General features: G+C 37.2%; 2 protein-coding genes across 5 annotated transcripts in view; one reads left to right on the top strand and one right to left on the bottom strand.

Moving 5' to 3' along the window:
* Window positions 1-27,776, bottom strand: part of PDE1A (phosphodiesterase 1A) — a 253,162-nt gene that overhangs the window by 219,086 nt on the left and 6,300 nt on the right. The gene's annotated exons all lie outside the window — the stretch shown is intronic.
* DNAJC10 (DnaJ heat shock protein family (Hsp40) member C10) lies at window positions 1,702-25,691 on the top strand. 2 transcript variants are annotated; one of them, XM_084524826.1, is made up of 23 exons: window positions 1,702-2,015; window positions 2,289-2,646; window positions 4,573-4,738; window positions 6,525-6,575; window positions 7,596-7,678; window positions 7,865-7,996; window positions 8,909-9,002; window positions 9,234-9,311; window positions 10,962-11,005; window positions 11,371-11,508; window positions 12,766-12,855; window positions 13,523-13,636; window positions 14,174-14,288; window positions 15,300-15,427; window positions 15,702-15,818; window positions 17,086-17,187; window positions 18,219-18,374; window positions 19,703-19,836; window positions 21,278-21,331; window positions 21,715-21,862; window positions 22,616-22,735; window positions 23,948-24,061; window positions 24,617-25,691. In XM_084524826.1, exons 2-23 carry the CDS (start codon window positions 2,449-2,451, stop codon window positions 24,626-24,628), a joined length of 2,388 nt encoding a protein of 795 aa, XP_084380952.1. In that variant the 5' UTR covers window positions 1,702-2,015; window positions 2,289-2,448; the 3' UTR covers window positions 24,629-25,691. The 2 variants fall into 2 exon arrangements, with proteins under 2 accessions (XP_084380952.1, XP_084380953.1); XM_084524827.1 differs by lacking the exon at window positions 1,702-2,015 and adding an exon at window positions 2,136-2,153.

The following is a 27,776-nucleotide window of genomic DNA, read 5'->3' as shown; positions in this document are numbered from 1 at the left end:
CAATGCACATTTATTTGAGAACCCACTTTCCAGGCCTTGATCAGAAAACAAGTCTATGCAAATAGCAATAATGTGTAGCAAGCTCAGTTTTTAACCGTTTTCGAGCTTTATAAAGAAGCCCCTCACTTCCCTCAAAAGACCATACCACTTCTGAATCCTTTAATGGCCCTCACTGTGACAAATGGGACTTTGCTTCTTTGCCTGACCTGGGCGAGGAATACCCCAGCACGCTCCTGGAGGGGTCCCACAACCCCACCACACCTCAGGTTACTTGTTCTGCCTCCCTCCTCACAGTGGGAAGAACTGTGTTCAGCAGGGCATCCCCAGCAATGTTTCAGGTCTGTTTCTTTTCAGACATTTATGCTCCTGTGCAGATATGTGAGGAAAGACAAGTGACCAACCGTGAGGAGATCACTGCAGCCTGTCCGTTCCTGAAGCCTCTCTCTGCCATGAGCCTCGCTGAGGTGAGGGCAGCTCCCTGTGCTGTGGGACAGCACTCCTGAGGAAATGGGCTCCTTGACTGTCTTTATCTTCAGAGACTTTCAGGCACCCACTGAGAGGCTTCTGGGCTCAGGACAGAGATCAGGGCTTGGCCACATACTGGAGAGCTTGGGGTGTGTCAGCATCCCGGTCGTGCCCAGGCAGGCCTGGCACCACAGAGCTTCCTCAGCACTCCTCCTCCTGCCACTTGCATCTCTTCACTACCAGCCTCCCTCAGCTGGCTGGAGGCTCCCTGAGGATGCAGCCAGGCCCTCACACATAATGGCCACGTTTGTGTGTGTTTTGGGTTTGTGTGGCAAGGTTTTGGTAGTGGGGGAGCAGCAGGGGCAGTTTCTGTGAGGAAAGCCCAGGATCTGCCCCATGTTAGGTAAGAGCTGGTTCTGTCCGTCTCCAACAGAGACTTGCCGCTGGCCAGAGCCAAGCCAGTGAGCGACGCTGGTGGCACCTCTGTGGCGATGTATCTAGGAACAGGCAAGAAACGCTGTGCCACAGCTGTGTGAGAGGAGTGAAAACGTGAGAGAAGCAGCCCTGCAGACGCCAAGGTCAGTGAAGGAGGAGGGCAGGAGGTGCTCCAGGCGCTGGAGCAGAAGTTCCGCTGTGGTGTGTGAAGCCCCTGGTGGAGCAGGTGCATGTGCCCTGAAGGGAGCTGCCGCCCTGGGGGACCCGTGCCGAGCAGCCCGCTCATGACGGACGGATCCCGTGCCACAGAGCCCCGCGGAGCAGCCCTGCCGCGGGAGGGACCCCTCGCGGGACAGCCCCCACGGCCAAGTGCCGGAGCCGAAGCGCTCGGGGCTGGCCGCCATTCCCCGCCCCGCTCGGGAAGAAGAGGCAGAGGAGGGCGGGCGGGAGGAGGGTGTTTCCAGTTTGTTTTCAGCTCTCACTGCTCTGCCGTTATTAATTAATTAATTAATTTTCCTCAAGCCAGTGCTGTGCCCGTAGGGACAACTGGTAACCGCCCGCCCTCCTTGCCCTTATCTCGAGCTTTTTTGCGTCCCGCTGAGGGGCGCGGCGAGGCTGTCGCCAACCCCTCAGCCGGCCCCGCGGGCTGCAGCAGCAGCAGTAGTAGTACCCCAACCCGCTCGGGGCGGGGCGGGCCGATCCGCAGGGAGCGGCCGGGAGGAGCCGAGCCCCGCCCGGGGCGGGCGCGGCCGCCACGTCATCCCGGAGCCGCCCCGCCCGCTCCGGCCCCGAGCCGGATCCCGGCGCGGGCCGCCCTTCCGCCGGCAACGGGGAGAAGGCGCCGCCGCCCCATGCTGCTCCGCGCCCGGCCCGCCGCCGCCGCACGCTGAGAGCCGCGCTGCGGGCACGGCCCGGCCGGGGAGCGGAGCGGAGCGGAGCAGGCGGCGACCCCGCCCCGGGCGGCCCCCGGCGCCCCCCGGCCTCGCCGCTCCGTTACCTCACGGCCGCGGCCCTGCGGCGGCCCCCGCGCCCGGCCGGTCTGCGAGAGGCTGAAAGCGCCCGGCGGCCCCGAGCACCGGCCCTGGGAGGAGAAGCGTCCCCCGGGGGCGCTGCGAGTAAGTGCGATGGAGGAGCGGGCCGGAGGCAGGACGCGCTTGGGCCAGCCGCCTGGTTCAGGCTTTGCTTCGTTGCCTGAGTCAACAAGGCGCTGAATGCAGGGCTGGTCTGTTAGTTGAGTGGCCTTCGGGAAGCAGGTAGTTAGCCGTCAGGAAACTTCATGTGCAGACCGCAAAACCTGGCGATGCAGCTCTTTACTCGTGTATATTGAATTACTTGAAGTATATACTTGTTTTTTTTTTTTTTTTTTTTTTTCCCCCTCTTTTTTATAGATTGTAATTCTTGCGAGAGTTGTGATGTGAAGTAGGACAACCAGGATTTTGAAGAAGTCTGTCATAAGTACAGCCCATCTCCAAACATCAGTGGATTTACCAAAGACTCTTCTCAAAGCCTGCTCGAATCAGAACCTGTAAACTTTCCAGAAGCTTCACGATGGAGTTCGTATTGTCCAAAGGAGATCATACCAGATACCTGAGATTTTTACTGTTAGTTTTAGTATGTGCAATAGTTCTTGTGTGCACTGATCAGGACTACTATAGTTTACTTGGAGTATCCAAAGAAGCAAGCAGTAGAGAAATAAGACAAGCGTTCAAAAAACTGGCATTAAAGTTACACCCTGATAAAAATCAGGTAAGTTTCATCTTTAACAGGTCAATGATGTTGAGGTAAGGGGTCTTAATGTTTAAACAGGATGTGTTTTTACTTTATCTAAAATGTTTCTCTGTTCTTGTGAAGTAATGTACAGAGCTGGCAACGTGGATTAGCTCAGATTTTCTGTAGAGAAGACTTACCAGAAGGGGTAGACTGGTAATATACATGGTTCTGTTGACATTTGGGTCATGTCAAATTGCTGAAGGAAAAATGCAGTATCATTTGCTTCTTGGTTGCATTTTTGTAAATACAAGAAAACATGTATCTGTACCATATTACCTTGTTGGTAAACTGATGAGTTTATCTTTTTCTATTTAGCTTGGGGGACCTTACCGTTTCCCTACTGTGAAGTCTCAACCAAAGAGCAAACAACACCAGCCTGTCTTGAGACATCAGTCTCCAGGTGTCAAACAGAACAAAGCAGAAATTCTAGGACTGCCAAGGCCTAATGAAGGAGGGTAAAAAAGAGCTGTAGGGTGACTAGAGAAACATGACTGGGAATGGTTCAGTGTGTGATACCGTATTTTCCAAAGTACAAAGAAATAATTTTTAAAAACTTAATTGCCATGATTTTTTTTCAAGATTTCCTTAATTAATCAGAAGTTCATGGGAAATATGGTGGTTTGGCACTTATGTGCTAAGTATATATGCAACTACACCTGCACAGAGACACACAGGACACTGATGTGCTGTGTAGGCTCACGGCCTGCCTGCACATAGTACAAACGATGTTTTTACAATGGATATGAATATGACAAAGCTCAAAGAGAAAGCCAGATCCCAACCAAGTTAGAAATGCCGGTTTGTACCTATTAACAGCAAGCTATGGTTTCACTGGGTTAAACGTTCAAAATATTAATATTTCAGATCAGATTCTATAGCTTCGATGTATGCCAATATTACTGAAATACAACAAACAATTTTTCAACATATTGCTTGCAACATTGAAGATGATCGTAGACGATGAAGCCATTACACAAATTCCATAATAGCAATTCATTTCATGTGCATCTATGTAATTACGTGCAGTATTTTTAAGAATGAAGTATCTTTAAGGAAGTGCTTTTTGAATGAAATGTGTAAGCAGAAGTAAAAAAGGTGGGAGAGAGCACTACAGATCTTGTTCACCACTGTTACACTGCACCAGCTCAGGACCCAAACTGGAGTTCCAAGTACATTTTTCACTATTCTAATTCTTAAGAACCTAGAATACCTAGAACTAAGAATGCTTTTCAGATAAGTAAAGGAACCTATAAGCCATGAGATACACGGAAATCGTAAGTCTTCGTTCTTAAGGATTTTTGGTGTGTGTTGTGTTTTTTTTTTTTTCATTCCTCTGTATTTGCAAAACAAGGTCCATTATATACAAGGATCCAAAGTAATAGGAGAAAACAGGGAATGTATTTTTTTTCAAGTCCATATACCAGTATAACTCATTTAATCTACTGAGCTGAGCTCAGAAGGACAAAATATTTTCAGCTGGGAGATGCACTGACAGTGTTTTACTTGTTGGAAGAAGCATCCTGCTAAATTTGCATGTATGCCCCCACTTCTACACACACATTGTGTATTCTTTTCAAGGGAATAGAAGTTGCACAGGAAACTTAATCTGGAAAGAGAGGAGATCAAACAAAAGTTAGGAGAGTTGAAAGAAGAGGCATCACTGGAGAATGTTACAGCTTCCTAACAGTTTGCTTTGTATTTCAGTTGGTACCTTAGTGAGAATCAAGAAATTAGAAGGATATGCATTAGGCTTTGGGAAAGGAAAACTTTACTGTAGTTTGTTTGGAGACCACTAGTGTCAGCTTCCACTGCAACTGGCAAAAAATTTTCAAAGATTATTTTCTCAGCGTTATGCATACCATGCGGTTTATTAATTACTAATTATAGTTTTTCCTTAAATAGAACGATCCAAATGCACATGAAAATTTTTTGAAAATAAATAGAGCCTACGAAGTACTTAAAGATGAAGATCTACGGAAGAAGTATGATAAATATGGAGAGAAAGGCCTTGAAGATCAGCAGCAAGGAGGTCGTTATGAAAGCTGGCACTTCTATCGCTATGATTTTGGTAAGTGACGATGTGTGTTTGTGATTTGTTTGTGGCAGTCACAAGGAAATGCTATATTCAGATCTATATCAATCTTTTTATAAACTTCTGATGTATCTTGTCCAGACTTCTCCTTGCTTGGTTGTTCTGTCGCTGTCATTTTCATTCTGAGGCAATTTTTTATTTATCATGTTAATGGCTACCCACAAAATAACATGATGCTCTATCTACCTAGCCTTTTGTTCCTGCTGCCTATCTTGCCTATCTTCTTACTCTATGTCAGGTACTTTTTTTTGCTTTTTTTTTTTTTTTTTTTAAATTCCAATGTTACTGTTTCATTGGTATTCTTTTTGGTATAGGAATTGCATTCTCAAGTGGATTTTGAGAGGAGATTTCTGCACTGGCAAGCCCATTTTTACATTCACTTACACAGTTAGAGGTAGAAGAAAATGAAGAAAAATAATAGAATCATAAATTAAATAAATTGTCTCAAGATAATTTTATGTTTATCTCAACAGAGCTTTTATAGGTGTGGGAAAAAGGGGGGATGAACTATTCTCAGAACCATTTTGACGGAAGTAAGTTTAAAACAGGCAGTTGAGGAACATGGCTTGATTGATGTGAAAAAGAAAGGTGAAATGAACCTCCACCCTGGCAAAATAGTCAAAGCCAGTAGTTTTTTCCGTGTTTTTTTTTTTTTTCCCTTGTGTAGGTTGATGTAATATGTTCCCATCTCTTAAAAAAAAAAAAAAGTCTGTGCAGTTTGGAATTGATTAAACTAGAGGCAACTATCACAGAAAAAAACAGAAATTACTCTAGGCAGCAATTGAGAAACAGTATCCTTGAAAGTCTATTAACCAGTCATTTGGAGTAGTTTATATATATATGTGGATATATTCTTGTATATATGTGTATGTATAAATACAGATTTAATATTTATATATATTTTTTTAAGTGCATGGGTGAGTGTAATGTATTGCATTATATATGAATGGATAGTAACATAAAAACTATCCTGTCAACCGTGGAAAGTAATTTCTTGTCATTTATTTGTATTTAATGCTTGTATACCTCAGGTGAAATGGGATCCCAACATGTTAGGTACTGTAAAAGAACTGTAGTCATAGTAGTATAATTTAACGTATAGTACTTTTGGTATCTCGTTAATGGCTTTCTTGAGTACTTGAAGTAGTATACCAGTTGCAGTGATGCTCTAGGTAGAACTGTGTAGCTTTTTAGGAAAACTGCTGTTCTTAACTTTATTCTGTACACTTTATTCCACTGTTTGCACACTCTATTAGTGAAAAAGGTTGTGGCTTAAACACCTTTTTGTTGTAAATAGTTTAGATAACTAGAGGCTCAGAGAAGACATTCAAGCTTCCAGACATTACATATAGTGCTCTTACTGAGAGCTGGAGATTCTTGAATTATAATCTGACAACTAGTTGACACTATTCCTAATAGGCTTGCTGTAACACCATAACTGTCTCCTAGAAGCCTGTTGTTGATAGGAAGTGGTAGTTCAATTTTCTTGCTCACTCAGTAATTGGTCTACTAAAATACCAAAAGAACTCTTCTGTTCTGCTGGTGGCTTTTGTAGCATGAAGACAAGACAGCTCATATGAGATTAGACTTAGGTTACATATTACTAAATAAATATGGCTTAGTTGTAAAAACCTCTCTCTGCCAGCCTGCTGTTTTCACTTATGTGTACTGCTTTCTGTTTCCTGTGTTGTGAATAAAATTATGGTTTGCTTCTTCTTTTTAAAAATGTTGAAATTAAAAGGAGTTGTTTACTTTTTGATAGGTATTTATGATGATGATCCTGAAATTATAACATTGGATCGAGGAGAATTTGGTAAGCTTTAAATAGATAGCTTAGTTTAACAATCCAAAGTAAAAATGTTTACGTTCTTAGCTGTATATCTATAAACTTCTATAATATATCTTAAAAAAAAAAAAAATTGTCAGGAAATCATCTTCGTAAGAGAGAACCAAAAAACCCCTAACACTTCCTGGCAAATGCTAGTAAGCAAATAGTTCTATCAATAAACAATTTGGTTTGGTTTGTGAGATCTGTAAGAGGAACTTATTTGTCTTATTTAGTTTCTCCTTATCTTTCATCACACCTTCCTGGTGTCTTGTCTAAAAATGTGCTTGATAGAATTACTTTTCTGTTTTATTTCTATTCATTTTTTTCAGAATATTTTTTTCCTTATATATCCTCACAAGCAAGAAGATTAAGAAATATTTTAATATAGACAAATATAACCTCTAAAACTCACTGTAAAAACTATGTCCAAAAATACAAAGGCTGAAAGATATGTAATTCAAGCTGATAATGTGGATGCGTATATTTTGTTGCCGTTGTTTTCTTTAATTTGTGAGAGTACTGCATTGTTTCCCGTGAGTTTTCTAGTAACTATATTAAGTTGTGTTTTCTACCAGTTAGGCAGGGATTCTACCTAAAAACATTACCTGGTGGAATACTGAAAAGAAGTGATTATCAGGAAATGGAAAGTACTGTCGTGTAACATTGCTTTAGCACTTGTGTTTTGTTGTTAAGGTAACTGAACTTACGCTATCAAACATCTCAGTCAGGTTAATCTGTAAAGATTAATTATTCTTAATAGAACACATGTTGAAAGTCAGGGTGGCAAAGTATGATTTTTGTTTGTTTGCCTACAGCAGCAAGTACTTGTGAATGAGTTAAGTGCAATCTTTATCCAATTTCAGTTACTGTTACTAACTTGTGTCTAACATAAGGAAATACTTAATTTGGCTTTCAAGGAAAACAGTATAGTAAAAATGTACATTTGAGATATATCTACATTGTAGGTGTGCATTACTTATATGTGATTTTCTTCTCTTGATCTAGATGCTGCTGTTAACTCTGGAGAGTTGTGGTTTGTGAATTTTTATTCTCCTCGGTGTTCCCACTGCCATGATTTAGCACCTACGGTATGTATAACAAACAAGCGACTCCTAAAATTCAGTTCCTCAACTTGAATTTTAACAAAGCAGATTTTTACACTGAAGTCAAAACCAAAGACAATCACTCAAGGTTCCAGGAAGAGAACATATGCTGATTGTTCAGTATTTCTTCATAGCAAAATATCCATTTTCCCTTTCCCTATTTTTTTCTAGTGGAGGGAGTTTGCTAAAGAAATGGATGGAGTAATACGCATTGGAGCTGTCAACTGTGGAGATAATAGAATGCTTTGTCGAATTAAAGGGATTAACAGTTATCCAAGTCTGTATGTTTTCAAAACTGGAATGGTAAGTGATAAAACTTTAAGCATTTTTTAGAATGACTAAAATCTGGAAGAGTGTTTCTTTAATACTTGTTCAATTGTGTATCTATATAAAGCTTTCCGTTTGTTTAACTTCTCTATAAGAAATTACTTTTACTCTACCCTTACCTTGCCTAAACTAATTTATACAGCTAAATTCAGTAACTGGTTTATACAGTGCTTTTTTTTTTTTCCCGTTTGTTTATTAATCATTTTGCTATTCATCCATAAACTTCTGATTTTCTTCCTAAAATGCATTTTACTGTGCAGCAGTAAACTTCTGATTTGGGAAGATACTGTCAGCAGTGGTGCATTAATAAAGCAGTGAGTCTAAGCACTTGAACGGTTTCGGTTATACTATTGCAATGGACTTGTAAAATACAAAGAACGGTCTCTGGTTTGAGTTCAGCGAATATGACCGTTTACCTAAAGAAATTTGGAAATTGCTTCCACAAGACTTCCTCCATGCTAAGAGGAATTATGTACGTCATGCTGTGTAACTGCCTGTTGAGTAGTAGTTCTGGGAGTGGTGTACAAAGACTTGAATAGTTAGGTGCATTTTGACAATGATAAAATTTGTCAGGTTAGGTGCAGAGATTGTACGTACATGCAAATGGACTGATGTGAGCCATTTTAATTTTTATTTAAATAAAGATACAATCACTGGGAGCTGGTATTTTTAAGACTTAATTATCTTTCATTGCTTGACTTAGGAAGAAATCACATTACGAAATTTAAATAAAGGTTAAATTTCAGGCATTCCAATATAGGAGGTTAAAAACAGAGCTAAGGTCTCAGGGAGAGAAGGGGGTGTAGCAATTGCATAAGTACTGTTATGAAGAACACTGGCATGTGTGTATATTTAAATTCTTTTAACTTTATTCTTTGTCGTCTATAGCAACCTGTGAAATACTATGGAGACAGGTCAAAAGAAAGCTTAAAGAACTTTGCTATGCAATATGTTACAAGCACAGTCACGGAGTTATGGGCAGGTAATTTTCATGTATTTTTACTTGGGGTGTTGTTCTTGAAATTGCTTTTATATGCTTTTATAAAAGACATCAGAAGCTACGTATGAAATCAAATCTGTCCACTGTTGCTAAGTGTTACATTTGAGGTTAAAAATAGTATTTATTTTAGTTTGTTAATGTAGAACTTCGTTTCAGTCACGTTGAATTATACCAAGACCAGTCACAAACTTATGCAAATTGATTTATTTTTAGGAAACTTTGTTAATGCCATTGAAACTTCATTTGCTTCTGGCCTCGGTTGGTTGATCACCTTCTGTGCTGAACGTGGGGGTAAGTATGTCAAATACTAGTCAAATAAAATGAGCAGGGGGGGAAATGAAAATGTATTTTTGTAGACAATGACATAATCCCTTTCACTTATAACAAAGAGTAAATTTATTCAAAATCTTAGAAGCCACAGTATGTGGAGTGTGGGTCACTTAAGCTCCATTCTGTGGGCAGTTTGACAAAAGGGACATTAATAGAAAGATTATGGTATTGTGTTTCTCTAATGTCATGTGAGTCCTTAGAACAGCACTCAAATACAACCCCTAAGGGAAGGGAACAGGTTGAAAAGAAGTATCTCTGACTTCAGTTTCCAGCACAAGCTCAAATGACAGATACTGCATATAGGCACGTAGCAGCTTGTCATGGTACCTGAGTAGAATCCTATTGTATCATAGAATGGCTTGGGTTGCAAAGGACATTAAAGATCACCCAGTTTCAACCCCCCTGCCATGGGCAGGGATGCCACACACTAGACCAAGCCTGGTCTTGAACACCTCCAGGATTGGGGCATCCAGAAGAAAGGATGTATCTCACTTTAAACCACCAATACCCCAAAATTAGTTGTTCTTAGTGTTACCATTAAAAATCTGTTCTATGATTTGACATCACATCTGATAGCAGTCTGTGTGCAATGCTCACATTGCTTATAATAATAAACACTGTTGAAGTTGCTGGACTTCTTGTTTTTAATAAGCCATTGGTTTGAAACCAGTTACCAGACTTATTTGCTACTTCTTCAGCATGTTTGTGAAAGGACAGAAGCACGACTTAATTTGAAAGCTTTCTCAACATCGATCACTGCTTACACAGAAAGATACTATCTAACATACATAAAACAAATTGTAAGTTAGGATGGGACATAGTAATCATCTCTTACCAATGTCACAACAGAGTGTAGATTTGCATTATTTTCAATATTTGTTTTGTCATGGACTTTCTTGGGATCAGTATTGGATACAGTAGGAGAAAATTGCCTTGGTTAGCTGATAGAGCTAAGTAAATTTGCTACACCTTTAACAAATAAAGATTTCCCAGTCTTATGAAGAGACTTTTGTTCTGGGAATTGAACAATCAGAGTTAGCATTAGATTTACATTTGTAAATAGCTTGGTTTCAAGTTGTAATCCTTTTGTAATTAGGTTTTCAACTTTGGTCTAGTTACAGTGAGGTTGATGTATCTTTTTTCAGAAAAGTCTGCATCAGAAGCTAACTATTCAAACTAAGTCTGGATGGGTAATTAGAGCATCTAATATTTATTACACTAAGTTATTGTAATCACAGGGAATTAATTGAAATCTCCTTATAAGACAGCATGTATGTATGTGGTGTGGTTTTTTAAACATTGAGTCATACAAGAATTTTTTAAGGTGAGTCTTAGTACAGCAAATAAAAATTTAATATAACTTAAAATGAGAATTGTTTGTTCACGAGGCAAAAGAATGTTCACACTATGTTTTAACTTACAGTATACAATTGTGATGACTATTAGATGTTAAAATTTAGTCACTAAAATGTTGCGTGACTAGCTAGGTAGTATGTCTGTTAAAGCGGTTACCTTTACTGGGAGGAAAGGGGTAATTCTAAACAAAAGTATGTTTAGTGGATTAATAATTTGAAGTCTTATGTTTGTAAGTAAATCACTTCTATTTTGCAGATTGCTTGAGTTACCAAACACGTCTTAAGCTTGCTGGCATGTTGGTAAGCAGTGCTTTACTTTTCACCTGTTATATTTAAAACAAAATAACATAGTTGAAAGCATGAATTGCTAAATTCTTACTGAGTTTAGTGGAACTATGACTTCACCCATTAATTTTCAGAACAGCAAAATATTTTGACTAAGTAGCTGTTGGGATTACATTATTTTTAAATATTAATATATATAAAATATGAATGAATTAATATTAAGTGATGAATGACAGTTGTCTCCTTCCATTTTCAAAATGTTGTACATAATTGGTTGTATTGGGATTTTTAAAAGCATTTCTGAACCTGACATTGAAAAATACCATTCTTCGTTTTTGTGTTGTCTTGTTGTGTTTCGTTTTTGTTTTGTTTTAATACAGGAAGGCCTTGTTAATGTAGGCTGGATGGACTGTGGCACTCAGGGTGAGCTTTGTGATAATTTAGATATCTCATCTAGTACTACAGCATACTTTCCACCTGGAGCCACCATAAATAACAAAGAGAAAGGAGGTGTTTTGGTACGAGTTGTTTCTAAACAGTTCTGTATTTAGATAAGATACGGTGATGACAAAGGAATGTATAAATAATTACCAGATGGATTATATACAACTGAAAAGATGTTTTTAGTTGTTTTTTTTGTCTTCTAAACTTGTGTATCCTGGTATGTATCTCTCTTGGTTTCTAAGGCAGTGATCCCTGGTGGTAGTCCCCAGCTTGCTGGTATGCTGGGAGAGTGAACAAGAACACTGCAGTAGCATCAGCCTGTAACTCTGCTGAACCATCTCTTCAGGAGCCTCACTGAGTAGCTGTGGGAATCCAGGGGGCTTTGTGACAGACCCAAGAGCCTAGTCCAGAAACTGCTATCCAGCTATCCTGGACAAGCTTAGATTTCCCATATGCCCCCAATTTTTACTCCAGAAAGAATATGCCCCACGTATCACAGCTTCGAGAAATGCTTCTCCAAACAGAGTACTGACATATGTGATAAAAGTACTCCTACATTGTCTGTCAGTATGGCTTATGCTGTTTGGCTCTATTCTAATACTGTAACCTCCTCCTACATTTTTATGGTAATTTTAACTTCCTTAAGTGGTAGGAGGCATTTCTCAGTTTAAAGCATGGCTTGTTCCTCTGTTGTCACTACCTTTAGCCTCAATAGGAGGAAATTAGATTTGCAACCTACCCATTTTCAACTTTTATCATAGAATCACAGAATGGTTGGGGTTGGGAGGGACCTTAAACACCATCCTGTTCCAATCCCCCTGTCAGGAACGCTAGTTCCTGTTGCCCAAAGCCCCATCCAACCTGACCTTGAGCATTTCCAGGCACAGAGAATCCACAACTTCTCTGGGCAACAATATTGTACCTTACCACACCTCTGGAATTACTGACAGATACAAATTCCTAAATTTTACAAATTACTGAAGTTTAAAGATCTGTACGATGCAATCAGGGAAGGCTGTAAAAATAGACTTGAAATCTTGTAAATTTGATCATAAAATTTGGTTTGAAATTTGAATTTGAGGACTTTCAGCACTCAAAATATGGTATCTTGAGTTTAATGATGTGGGAAAACAATCTGAAAAGCAGTAGTCTGAGTGCTGTTGTCAAATTATATGTAAAAATGAAAAAAGCTGATCAAATAACATGAACTGTACCCTTCAGTTAATGGAAAAGAGCAAAACAAAATAAATTCCCTGATGCTTTGAGTACTGATCATCAATAATCAGGATGATATTCATGGTTTCTTAAACAAAGTTAACTTTCCTTTCTAGTTTCTTAACTCCTTGGATGCCAGAGAAATATATCAGGAAGTAATGAAGCATCTGCCTGACTTTGAAATTATTTCTGCAGCATCATTAGAGGTAAATTTATAAAAAAAAAAAAAAAAAAAAAAAAAAAAAAGTTACAATGTCTATGAAAATCTTTTATCAACTATTAGTTTTAAATTTTTCAAATGCTGTTGGTATGACAACCTACTATTGTTGTTGCTGAAAATGATATTTTTTCCCCTCTAGCCAAGATTAGTTATTACTAGTTACTACTTGTGTAGTTTAGCACAATAAATGTGGGGGCAGAAGGGTGTACATATTTTTATTTGTAGATAGATATTTAGTAGGAAAATATAAAACCACAGACATTGCCTTTGGAACTCACTCTGCAACAGTAACCTTCTAGTTGTTATTTTTTTTCAATCAACTCTGTCATGTTTTGCAGCAGTGGGAGGGGAAGGAAAGGAAGGCTCTTTTGACACTTGTATTAGTGGCAGCCTGACCTCTGATAGGAAATGCAATGGAAACAAAGTGTAGAGAATAGCATGTAGCCAGCTTGGTTTCAGACTTCTTCCACTGTTCACTTAAGATGCACTGAAGGAATTTTAGTGAAAGGACTATATGAAAGAATTTACTGAAGAGGAGGACATCACTTAAAGAACAAGTGAATAATTGGACATTTGTCATTCTAAAACATAAAAGGAATTTATAAACAGGTATAAGTAGGAAATAATGGTGTTTTTTCCCACCTCATTTAAAGGACCGTCTAGCTCATCACAGATGGCTAATTTTCTTCCAGTTTGGAGAAAATGACAAATCAAGTGTACAGGAATTTAAGAAACTTAAATTTTTACTTAAAGATGAGCATATTCAGGTAAGAATGCTTGCTTACCTACTTTAAACTTCCCTTTGCATTCAGAGCACAAATCAGCATGTTGTTATCATTATTAGTTATTGCCACCTCAGGTATCAAAGAGAGATGCTATACTGTGATAGATGTGTAGTAATGCTTTTAAAATTAAGCAAGCAGTGAAGTTTTCCATACTAAATAATGTCTCAATGATTTAAAAGTAGTTAAGTAAGATTCTATTTTAAATCATCTCTTGTAGCAAATGTTGTCACTACAGATTCTCTTCAGTTAACAATCAAAATTTAACACTATAGTGTCAAATTGATATATGTGAAACTATTTTAATTTAAAAATATATATATAATTATTTTGAAAATAAAGAGAAACCAAGTTCAAACTTTGTAGTAGACCTCTGATATTTGTTATAAAAAAAAAAAAAAAAGGCTACTACTAGTCCATACTTAGCCTTTATATTGTGAATTTATCCTAACTTTTACTGCCCTCCAGAATATCTTGGTCTGTTTAAAGTTGTATGCCTTAATGGTGCTGTCTGTTAAATAGGTTGGCAAGTTTGACTGTCTTTCCTCACCAACCATCTGCAACAAACTATATGTCTATCAGCCATGTCTAGCAGTCTTCAAAGGAAAAGGAATTGAAGATTATGAAATTCATCATGGTAAGGGAAACTTTGGCAAACTTAAATCTTTACATAATCACTTTAAGATGACACCATCTTTGGCACACTGCATTTGTTTTTCCAAAGGAACAGTTCTGTAGTCCTAGTATTTGCTCTTTTTTCTGTGACCTTATTGTAGCCTTGCACAGACCTATCATTTCCTTTGTGCTTTTTTTTTTTGGTCCCCCCCCCCCCCCCCTCCACCACCATCCCAGTAAGGGATCACCATATGCTAAGAGATGTATTTTGCATTTACTGTCTTGTCTATTTCAGTCATCTACATCCTTACATATGAAAGAAATCTCTGAAGCTGATCAAGACAGCTTATGCTTTGGGTAGAACAGCCAAAGAATGCTGCAAGGCACACCAGTCACAGAGGCTTAACGTGCCAGATATACAGGGCTGTCCACATAATAAACTTGGATTTGATTTTGTGTCATTGCACTGAAATGAATTCCTTACTTAATTGATTCCCATCCAAGAAAGTCTATACTGAGATGTTGCCACTTACATTCATTTGCAGAGTAGTAGTTTGGTTCTATGAAAGGTTGGAACTATGTTACTGCATACCTCTGAAAGGATTGAAAAATGATGGTATGAGAACAACACCAGTTGCTACAGTTCTGTTTCAACAATCAGTGTAGCTTCATCCAGAATGCAGCAAAAGGCAGTTATGCATGATGAGGTTCTGATTCTGAGGTTCTAGTCTCAGCTACTAGGAACAGCTTGCAAGAAATCTCAGTCAAAATGTAATATTAAAGAAGAGAGGGGAAAATCATTTGACCACCTAGATAAATCAGTCATATCTAAAGGGCGAAGATGATTCCATACATCCAATGAGTGTTGTCAGGGAAAAACCTTACATACCTGCAGTTTCCACCCCTACAAAGAAGACAGGGGTTGTATACATACAGCATTTCTAGATCTTTTCCAGTATTTATAACAACATAATATTTTAAAGAGATCTTCGTAGGGAAAAATAAAGTTTCCTTTCTACATTGTTCTTTGAAGGAAAGAAGATCTTATATGACATCGTTGCATTTGCCAAAGAAAGTGTCAACTCTCATGTTATCACACTGGGACCTCAGAATTTTCCTGGCAAAGAGAAGGAGCCATGGCTTGTGGATTTCTTTGCACCAGTAAGTATTTAATATCTACATTTCCCCTTTTCTAAAATCTGTTATGTAAATATGTAACAAAATGCTATTAGTATTTTGAAAGCATCCTTCGACATCATGAGACAGTACTGTAATTTCTCAGTCCTTGGCAGCACTAGTTCCTAGATTGTGTGGGCTTTTTATTTAGTGGAGTCTGTTGTCAAAGCAGCATATTATTCATTTCAAACAGCTTACATTCTCCTGAGAGCCAACTGCAGGGCAAAGCAATTGTGTTTATTTGCATTTTGTTTTCTAGTGGTGTCCTCCTTGTCGAGCTTTGTTACCAGAGTTGAGAAAAGCATCAAAACATCTTTATGGTCAGCTTAAATTTGGAACGCTAGACTGTACTGTCCACGAAGGGCTTTGCAACATGGTAAGCTGTAGGAATTTTAAACTGGGGGGGGGGGGGGAATTCCTATCAAATTTTTTATATTTATTGGTGGGAACAGACAATGCTTGTTTTCCATACTTTTTTTTTTTTTTTTTTAAGGTCAGTAACCCCAACAGGGCATTTGTATCAAGATTTTTTTCCAAAGCAAAAAAAACTATACAGTCGCTACAGATAATACCTAAATGCAAAAATACAGGTCAAATTTTGGTCTGATTTGGTAGTGTTATTGGAATACTCAGGAAACCATTAGAATTTAGAAATTCCTCTTTTTATCTTTAATAAAAAAAAAATAAAAGCAGATTCAGAAAGTTTGTTGTTTTTTTTTTCTGTAAATGCATACATGCACTAATTTTGTTCTTCACATGTGAAGAGGGAATAGTAGAGCATGTAAAAAAAATACAAGGTTTATATTGATACAGCATTTTTTGAAGGTGTCTGCAAAGACTTCTATTTTAGTTCACCCTAAATGACTGATTTTTCTTTTGTGGGGCTTAAGTGCAGGATCAGTTTTGAAGTAATAAACCTTATTACTTATCAGCTTATGCTTATTCAAAAATATAGTAATGGAATGAAACATAGATTATTAAAATCTTGCCCAATTTTCCATTTTTAAATTTGCTTAGCTTTTGCTTCAATTAATTTAGCAGGGTAAAAACTAATAATATTGCCTTTCTTGATTTCCAGAAAATACAGTTTGGCAGATTTCCTGCCAAATTGCATCTGTGTGTTTTATTGTTTATAAGAGCGTATGTTAGAATATTGTATCTATATTAAAAATGTGAATGTCTTAAAATACATGAAAACTAGGTTTAAAAAAAAAAAAAGGAACAACTTTAAAGTTGTGTTTTACATGTAGATGTGCTTATACACTGATGATTTCAAACCATGGGAGCATCTGTGTTCAATAGCAGACAATATGGTTCTTCATATGGTACAAGTGTTTCCACCTGAGCCCTAAAGATAGTCTTAAAAATTAAAGGCTTAGAAGGCCTGTGGGTTAATTTCTGTATTGCAGAGTACAGCAAATGAATTACTGGCTGTTTTTTAACTTCAGGACAAACTATACTATCTAAATACAATTGGCAATTTTTTTTCTGGACTGGTTTGTTACAAACTCCCACCTGCATTTATATTTAAGCAGTTGTACTTCACAGAAAGGATAAAGTGAGCCACCAATATCGATGGCAGTTAAAGGAAAGTACGGGACGCCTACTAATTCCTTGCAATTTCTCATTGTCTGTTTTGTTAGCATAATATTCGAGCTTATCCAACAACAGTTGTGTTCAATCAGTCTGATGTTCATGAATATGAAGGACATCACTCTGCTGAACAGATCTTGGAGTTTATAGAGGTATGTAAGTTACAATCCTTGTTGCAGTTGTGCTGTATTTGCAATATATATCAATACCTCTTTAGTTGGAAGATTCTAAGACTTATTTTAATTAGACTAGTAAGACAAGGAGTGGAAAAAACACGTTGGGCAAGAAGTGATGCAGCAACTATCAGGCTGGGACTTGACACTTAGCAGATTTATTTCCCTACTCCGACAGCCTATTCCTTTGATGTCATTAGCAAATGTCTTAAGATCCTTTCCAATTTACAGAATAATAGTAATGATTTCTACAGCACAGAACAGATAAATAAATTAAAATATGAAGCGCTATATTATTAAGGTGAAAATCTCACACAACTTGACATTAGGAGGATTTTTTTTGTCAATTAACTTGCTGCCCTCTATACTTTGTCTGTTCCTCCAACTTTTTTAACTCACAGAACTGCAAATCACTGATACTCAGCATTCTTGCTGCCAGAGTTCTTGTACCCATCTTTCCTCCAGCATGCAGGTTCTCTCAACTGCTAGAGCTATGGGCTGTTTTTCCCTCTTCAAAGAGACTGTTCATTCTTTTCAGACAGCTTATTAAAAAAAAAAAAAAAAAAGCAGGTGCAAGAGTGCTTGTGCAGGAACAGGTAGAGATCAGTCTCTTTCAGTTGATACTTGAAGGCACCTAACGCACCATATGCATTCTACTGCATCCCCATCTAAAATGCATGGCTGAATTTCATAATCCCTGTTCTTGCCAGGTGAGTTGAGTTTCATGCATTTTGCCTCCCTTTATGCAGAAGAGGAAGACAAAACTCCCTTCTGCAGTCTTTTAGGGTTTATTTTTTTTCCCATACATTTTTCCCATCAAATCAGGCATGCGACATCTGATGCGTGCGTGCCTTTCAGTGGTATGGAGTCTTCCCTACCATAATATCAAGAAGATTTCAGTAAAAAAGGGGCATTCTCAGAATTTTGTACAGTCTGTATGTGATGACAGTAGGTACAGGTTTACAGGATATTATTGCAAGGTACATGTCCTTAAACTGTCTTTGATTTAGGACCTTAGGAATCCATCAGTGATCTCCCTAACACCAGAGACTTTTGTTGAATTAGTTGATAGAAGAAAACGAGAGGAAATCTGGATGGTTGATTTCTATGCTCCGTGGTGTGGACCTTGTCAAGCTTTAATGCCAGAATGGAAAAAAATGGCCAGGGTAAGTGACATTCAGATCACTTTCTGTTTGTGTCCTGTTTATGCAGTTACTGAGACTGAACAATTGCTTAAACTTGTCACTGAGAAAGTCTGGTGATTAATATGATGGACAAAATAGGAAATTCCTACCTAACAGTTTTATATTGTTCCAAAGTTTTCCTTTTGTTTCTTAATACATTAATATTGTAGCCCAGTTTTTCCTGTTGATACAGGTGAGTTTTTGAAGTTGTGAGAAACTTTCAAGTAAAGTTAACTTAATGCTTAATGCTTTGCAGAAATAGCAACCCTTCGTTGCTTTAAAATAAAATATGAAAAATTAAAGCTTTACCCATAGATAGGATAAGAACTAGTTGAAATAATTTGCCACTTCATCCACAGTTAGTCTTCATGATCATTAATCACTTTTAAGATAGCACTTAAACCTTTGTGAAATCTCTGATTTGAATTTTAGGTTAAAGGAATTCAATCTTACCTACCTAATTATTTCTTAGAAGATTTTTTTTTCTGGAGATTATTTTTCCTTCATTGAAAGTAAATAAATGTTAAATTCCATATGCTTTAAGGATGACTGTTAACTGAATTCCATACACTTAACTACCCAATTGTTGGTACTGAGAGAGGATGTTTCTGTTTTGCTAGGTCATTACAGCGTTCTCCTATTTGCAAAAGTAATATTTGCAAATACCACAATCACTGACAACCATCTGGGTTTTCCTAGGTATGCTTCAGGAATTTGAACTAGAAACTTTGGTTAAAACATGAAACTAGTCCATAACTTTCAGACATTAAAACTCACTTGGACTAGGAATTTTGTCCAGGATTCTACCTATGTTCTGGTCAAATGTTTGGGAAGTATTGTTAGTTCTATAGTATACGATCAGTAATCATCGGCTTCCTTGCCCACACCACATGGTTTAGGCCTTTGCAACAAATCCAGCATGTTCAAAACAGACACAAACTGTGAAAGCGATAGCTCATCTACACTGTACCAGGATCTGTCATAGTTGCTGAGCCTGTGATTTAAAACATGGTAAGATGGTAGTCAAACTAAATAGCCATGCTTGTATGTACCTTTAACGTAAGACAAGTGCCATTAACCATGTCTGTACAGTTCACACTAAAATATTATGTGAATGCTGGGAATGCACCTGGGTAGCTGGCTCCCATTGGATACCACTGATACATTTACAGGAAAGAAAGCCTCATGAGAGCCTTGAGTTGTTGGTTTTTCTCCCCAGCTTTGCATTCCAGTGATTAAGGCACAAATTCTGAAGTACTACTGAAATTGTAGTATTATTGACTAGCATGTTTGTTGTTTTTTTTTTTTAGATGTTAAATGGATTAATCAGTGTAGGCAGTGTGGACTGTCAAAAATACTATTCTTTCTGTCACCAAGAAAGTGTCCAGGGATATCCTGAAATAAGACTCTTTCCTCAAAAATCAAAGACTACTCATCAATATTAGTAAGTAGTTTACTTCATTTTGGAAAATGATAGACGCTGTGTTACAAAATGTATTTGCATATTCTGTTGTATGGAAAAGGTTCATCAAAGCTATTAAAATAGGATCCTATGATGTTGTTTGGTGTCCTTGGTGTCCTAGATGTTATTGACTTCAATACTTCAAACATACCATTTTAATTTGCTCTTCTGTTTCAGTAAGTTGAAAAGAAACTCTCAGGAACCTTGATTTTTATTTCTTATTGCAGGCCAAATTTTTAAGTTCAGTAGTCTGTTAAAGCAGATGATATAAATCACATAACATAAAAACATTATTAGGCCTAATTGATTGCAACTTCAAAGAACAGTGTGATATAGCCATCTGATCATCCTCACTGGCAACAGTCTTAGTTCCATTGCAAAAATTGTCTTCATATATCTAGCTATCCCATTCATTGTATGATGAGTGTGGAAACAGTAGTCACTAATGAGTAAAAAAAATTCTATGGGAAACTAAATCTTGCCAAAACCAAAGAGCCTGTCCCCTTCATTTCACAGTACTGTTTGAATATCCAGGGATTTCAGGAGGCATATGCATATTTAAAGATACATAAAAGTCTGAAATAGTAGATGTCTCTTCATTCTCTTACAAATTAGAAAGCTGATTAAATGCTGGCAGATGATAATATTATCTTAGTGCCTAATAGCAGGCCTGCAGTAGCTCTCATCACTGGATTGCTTTTATTTGATTCTGCTAGAAAAAGCTTCTTTAAAAAGCATATTTCTTTTTTCTGTTGAAAATAATTAAGTTAGTGTACATGACTGTTACCAAGTTCCTAATGGTAAGGTTGTTTTTTTCCAGCAAAAATATGGGTATTTGTCTCTTAAAATAAAATTCACCTAACTGTATCAGGTCAGATTGTCACTAGTATCTGTATATTGAAAATACTGTTATGAAGTTGCAAATTAGTAGATATGAATCATGACTTCCTAATTTTTTTCTTGGCATTTCAAAGTTACTAGTTTGCCTAACTTTTCTACCCACAAATTGAGGATAATGTGCCTAATTAGTAATAGTAGTATTTTAATGAAGGGGCATCAATTGGAAAACACATAAAGATACTTCTATTTGATTTTTATGTTTCTTAGTGTCTGCAATTTTATCTGGGAGTTATTACCAAAGATCCTTCATTCAAAATACTTCCAGCTACCAAAGTTCATGTGCTTCAAACCAAATTTCTTACTTTCCTGACACATAACTTTCTTCCTTTTCCTTTCTTCATTCTAGTTCTTCTGGTCCTTAATTCTGTATCTTTGAAATGTATTGAGTCTTTGTCAGGTTTGAAACAAGGCAAAAATACATTCTGAAGCATATGCTTTTAGGTTCATTGTTTCATCATCTGTACTCCAGAGACAATTCAAACTACTGTTTGACTGGATTTTTTTCTTTTTAATCTTTTTATAGTAGCTACAATGGATGGCACAGAGATTCGTATTCACTGAGAGGCTGGGCATTAGGGTAAGTTACAGCATGAAACTTTTGTTCACAAGCTGTGCATATAGTTTTCTTGCTAGGAGAAATCAATATCCAAATTGTATATAAGTCAAGCATTTGAAACACTGATGTATATGTATTGCTTTATTTAAGATATTGTTTCCACCTTTTTTAAATTAAGCTTTTAAAAGTGGGGAGAAATACCATTATTGTCTACCAATTTCATGAAGATTGTATTATCTTATCTACCACATCTGAAAGGTGACTCCTTAATAATAGAAAAAATAAAGTAAGGATTTCTAGATCACTAGTACACTTAATTTCAGAAAGTTCTATTGTCCTTAAGTGTAAATTGAATATGGTTTAAGCACTGAATTGATTATGACTTTTACTCTCCCTTTCCTCAGATATTTACCACAAGTGTCTGTAGACCTGACTCCTCAGAGTTTCACAGAAAAGGTTCTGAACGGGAAAGATCACTGGGTCATTGATTTTTACGCTCCTTGGTGCGGACCTTGCCAAAACTTTGCTCCTGAATTTGAGATCCTTGCAAGGGTAGGTTTTTAACTGTATTAACAAATTTTCTTCTACTACTATTGGTTACAATACTCCACAGCACATTAGTTCTTAGCAACCATCCAAAGGTCATATACCTCTTTCTATTTACAGAAAAAAAGACTCAGGTATTTAAAAAATGAAATATAACTGTTGCTTTCTAGGTTTGTTATACAGTTCACTGTGGCTTTTAAGTTTGAGGCATAATCATTAATTCACCTTCAGTATTTTTAATGTAGGCACCTCTTGTTCTTCTGATACAGGTAGCAATTTATTAGAGCATTTTGTGTTTATGGTGATAGTATGAAAATGTTTCTTGCCATTTTATAGACATTTCTTATTTTCTAAAAGTCTAGTCTAGTTTTACAAAGTCTTCAAAACTTCACTGATCATAATTTCAGATGTTCTTAGTAGAAGTCTATGATTTTAGGTCCCACTTGCCAGGGGGTATTGCACCTTGTGTAGACAGGTGCACACAAGGGCCACCCTTTGAGGTAGATGTCAGCCCGTGATAGGATAACCTTTTAACTGTGACATGCTTTGCTCTAAACTCAAGAGTGCTCTGCTGAATGTGGTGTAGCTTCTGCTATAAGAGTTAACAGTGAGAACAAATCAAGTGACTACTCTTTAAAAGATTTAAGCAACTTTTTTTTTTTTTTGCTCATTCAGCTGCATTTTAAAATTTCATATTATTTGCTTACAGTCAGCCCTGAAACTGTGATCTTTGATTCTAATTAACATATTTCATTTTAGGCTGTTAAAGGAAAAGTAAAAGCTGGAAAAGTAGACTGTCAAGCATATGGTCAGACCTGTCGAAGTGCTGATATCAGAGCCTACCCTACTGTTAAGTTCTACCCCTACCAAGGAATGAAGGTAAAAAGTGTTTCCTTTGTGTACCACGTTGTGTAGCTACTGGTAGGAGATAAGTGTTACTGAAATCAATTATAATTGTATCTCTTGAATATCTAAGTAATGTACTTTGATATGTTATAGAAAGTTTTTTGCATTCAGTTTCATGTTAAACTTAAAACACTAGGAAAATAATACAACACCACTCTGTTACTGTAAAAATATATTGTAAATTAATTGAATAGCAATCAAGATGTAGACTTAACCAGAACCAGGGTTTAATTTTTCAGGAGTCTCAAATGATACAATTTTTTTAATCACCAACTCCCAAAGCAGGTAAAGTCTCTCTTAAAACAAAATGTGGACAACGTAATTTTGGTTAAAGAGAAATACTTTCAAAGTAATCATTAATATTTCATTATAATTTTGAATTAAACTATTTCAAGATAGAAAAGTGGTATAAAATATTTAGTTGCATTTTGCCTCAAACCTTCACAAACCACTTCAATTAAAAATTAATCAGACTACCAGCTCCTATTAATGCTCACTACTAATAGGAGTATTAATATATTAGATTTTAAAATTGAAATGTTCAGACGCTTCTAGGAAACTGCCTTTATTCCTGTAAAAGCAATTGACTGCTATTAAATTTCAAGAATGTTGCAATCATCTTTTTAAATTTATTAGTCTAGAATACTATTCAATGCATCTTCATAGTTAAACCAATTCAACTGTGCTTTTTTTAAAGCTCAATCTTTTAAATGAGTATTGAAGTATTAAAATCCTTCCTCACACAATCCCATGAAATTCTGAGAGACTTTTCTGTGTTAAGAGTAGGGGCTTTTCAGGTCTCCCAAGCAGTGAACCCACACTGACAGATGTATTGAATATAGAGCAAAGTCACAAACTTTAATCGCTGTCAACATCACATAGCTAGCTGAATGAATGCAAGAAAACTCTAACTATTTTGTATTTCTTTAAGTTTAATGACCAAGACAACACTTGTACAGTTGTAAAAATGTAGCAGCTAAAAGTGGTTTGTAAGAGAAAAGAACCAGCATTGTTGAAACAGGCAAAATGTCTATCAATCACAAATCAAGCTGCAAAAGTCATTGCCTGCCTCCCTGCATTCTTCTGGAATTTTAAATGAAAGCAAGCGCATATTCTATTCTGTATAAAGCATGAATAATATTTTACTACATTGTAATTGTTTTCTGTTTTGTTTTTTTTAAAAAGAAAAGTGTTCTTGGGGAATATATAGACAGCAGAGATGCAAAAGGTATTGCTGACATTTTGAATGAAAAAGTAGAAGCAATTGAAGATAAAGGAAAAAGAAAATCTAGAAATAAGGTAAGAACACTTATTCTGGGGATTTTTACAAGAGACATTATTTTAAAGAATAGCCCTTTAAAACATTAGCCTTTGCTCATTTTCTGTGAGGTATTAAATGCTATCTCTTCTGACAGCACCAGATACATTTTACTTCAGCTTATTTTGGTTACTATTCAGTTTTCCATGTCTATAGATATTACAACAGCAGTATTCTGATACATCAGTTGTCAGGACTTCAATGAATTTATAGATTTCATGTTTCACAGACACCACCCCTTTTGTATGAAAATACAGTGCATCTCAACAGTCTTTAATGTATGTGCAATCCTTAGACTAGATTTACCAATCTTGTAACACCCAAAGACAGAGGCTGATTAGTTCAAGATTGGGATTGACATCTTACCTCAGAAGATAATATGCAGTTGTGAAGAAGTATTAACTCTTTTTAAGAAACACTTGTCCAACTGAGATAAGTTAGTACTTAAAATCAAAGAAAAAACATTGCAAGTGGGGTAGAAAATCTTGAAGACTTATTGGTACTATTAAAATAACTATTTATTTTCCTGTCACTAGGATGAACTCTAAATGGTACTGGAGGCAGTAGATAAGATGAAAAATACATGTACACTGAAGCTGTGAATATGGAAGACACCATAAGGAAAACAAAGCCAGTTACATTCATGACAAGACAAATGAAAATAGTTTGAGTTCATGGGCACATGTGACTGCGTATATGAATTCTGTTAAACTGTGGGGAGATGAAAGCATTTTTGTTTTGGTGGAGGCATTCAATGTTTCTGCAAATGAACTGTGTCCCTCTTTTGATACACCAACTACCTTCTTCCTAGTCCAACATTGGAGTTGACCAGAAACATGGACTGTATTGCTTCTGTCTACCCATTTTCTATTTCCTTATGTTTTTCTTGTCTCTTTCCAAACACTTTTGAATGTGGCACTCAGCCTATGGCTGAATATGCACTCAAACCACTCTGCAATGCAGAAACACAATGAGGGATTGTCTAGTTGAAAGACAAACAGTTAATCTGCTTTGGGTTTGTGTTATTGTTTAGTCAGTTGCTAAGAGATTAAAATCAAGAATTAGCAGCAGGATAGGTTTATTGAATTGCAGTGTTCCTGCCCTTCAGCACATTACTGTAGCACTGGTGGTGGTACCAGGATTAAGATTGAAGAGCTTCTATTGTTGTTTGGCTTTGAGGTTTCTGTTGTTTTGTGTTTTTTTTTTTAATCAAAAAATAAATCAAGGACTTTGAACTTTGTGTTTCACTGACTTTCAAGATCTGAATTATGCCATAGAAGAATCTGTTTAAGGTATTAGCTTATAATGTTGCTATTGTCTTTTTTAAATATGAATGTATTCTGTGGACATGTTTAACCGCTCTTTCCTTTCTCTGAAGACGTGAGTTTTGTTTCAAATAGTCATTTGGCAAGTAGGATAGCAAGTGCCTTTTTAATTTAATAATGAACACTGTACATTGCAACATCTACTCATGCATCTTAATATAAATCCTGTTTTTACAGTAATATTTTTCATAGCTTCTCCCTAGACAAAAAATACTGAAGACAAACCATTACATTTAGGAGTTCATTGAAGTATTTCATTTTTTCAATAAAATGCTGCTGAGTGTCAGATTTTTCTCCCCTGCTATGTATTTAATTTGTCATGACTAGTCACTGTAGTGTTTGAGTATTTTAAGTTTGTAAATACTTATAAGTAATTTATTTTATAAAGAAAGCAGCAATAAATAAAAGGAAGAGATTCTAGTAACTTAGAAGCATTCAAATGCTTCCTCCTCCTTGCTTTGGGTTCTGCAGTATGTTAATAAGGAAGAAAAGGTATGGCATGGTGCTTTTTTTTAATCAAGTTGACCTTTCCGCCATCTAAATCAAATCTCAAACTCAGTCACAGTCAAAAAAGGAACATTTTTATACTGGTGACTTTAATACAAAGTCTATTCTTTTGGTCAGCTATTACATCCATGTTTAATTTTAACTTCCCTCCTTATCTCCTTTCTTCCTGAAGCCAAAGGTCATCATTACATATTCTTGATCCTACTATTAGAATTCCAAACAAAAATGACCTAATATAGGATTGGACTATTTCTCCTTTAACAGGAATAGAATAGTAGGACTAAAATACAAGTACCTCATGATAGTCTCGTCAGTAACATAATGTGCTGGCTTTACTGTGGCTCAACTCATACTCTTTTTTTTTTTTTATAAAAAGCACATGCAACTTCCTTCTATTTTAGCTGAATATACAGATAAATACTATAAAAAGATATCATTACTCTCCTCATAAAAATATCCTACACACTGACTTATAAGGGCTACTTACTTTGAACCACAGGATTTCAGTTAAAAAAAAAAAAAAGAATCAATAAAAGCTAATTTTTAAGATTCAATTCTGTATAAGTTTTTTTGTAAAAAAAAAAAAAAAGTTAAAATTAAAAATAACATGTATAGATTATAGGAAAACCTTCAGTACAGAAGAGAGCTGTAGACTACACAGGCTTCCAAGCGATTTTTCAAAATCTGGGGCTGGTTTATGTTTGTTTTTTTGCTAGTTACCATTTCTGACAATTTTCAGGAGGCCGGGGAAGCGGGGGGGAAGCCTTTATTCCTAGTCAAAGCAGGAGACCTTGTTTAACCACACATGCACAAAGAAAGCATTAACACAATCAGACAAAATAAGTGTATGCTGTGCAACAGCTGGCATCGTACATACAGCCTAAAATACTGCCCTCATTTTTCTGACCACACACACTAACAGAAATGGTATCTGTCCTCTCTGAGGTACCTATTCAGCTACTCCACGACATCAGTCCTCCACCTCTTCCTATGTAGACCGACAGTACATTTAGACTACCTGAAAAACAACATGGAATTCTCACTAAAACCGTATTTTGTCTTCCTGTTTTGCTATCCTGTCATGTTTTTTAAGCAAACATACTTTGTACTAAGGATTTGAAAAACTAAACTGGATTGCCAGCAGGTGGCAGCAAAGATTCAATCTTCTGCAGCCCACCAGACCCCCCCCCCCCACGCCATTATTTTACAAGCAAAACGAAGCCGCTTGTCACCCACTGCTGTAACCATATAGCAGTCACCTGCTTTTCCCTTTAGACAAACCGTTTCAGCGAAGAGAGCCTCCTAACTGCAGTAAGCTTTCAAGCCAGTTTGTCCCTACGCCTAATACAAGTAGTATCAACATACAGGACATCATCCTACAAATTCATACCAAAAAGTAGCATATTGTTTTGAAGGCTGCAAGTTCATGAAGTTTCGATCAGAACTGTAATTTCAGGATCATCTCAGGTAGTCAGAGGCTACAGTCCTGTAGTTGCTATCTCTAATTCACATGCTAGCACCCACCATTTTTAGATCAGAATCACACCCACAATTTGGGATGAGCCACACACAGTTCAGGGCTCCACAGTATAAAAAGCATGTTAAGGTACTTGAAAGAGCCCAGAGGAGGCTAGTAAAAGGGCTGGGAGATGCACCCTATGAGGAGAGGCTGAGGGCCCTGGGGCTATCTGAGAAGCAACCTCACTGCTCCCTGCAGCTCCCTGAGGGGAGGCAGCCCAGAGGGAGGTGTCGGTCTCTGCTCCCTGGGAGCAGATGGCAGGACACAGAGAAATGGCACAAAGCTGTGCCAGGGGAGGGACAGACCGAGTGTGAGGAAAAATTTCTTTACTGTGCAGGTGGTCAA

This window comes from Aythya ferina, assembly GCF_964211825.1.
Source record: "Aythya ferina genome assembly, chromosome: 6".
In the NCBI taxonomy this organism is placed as follows: Eukaryota; Metazoa; Chordata; class Aves; order Anseriformes; family Anatidae; genus Aythya; species Aythya ferina.
Note: the sequence above shows the minus strand (reverse complement) of the source record. Positions and strands in the feature narration are given on the sequence as shown.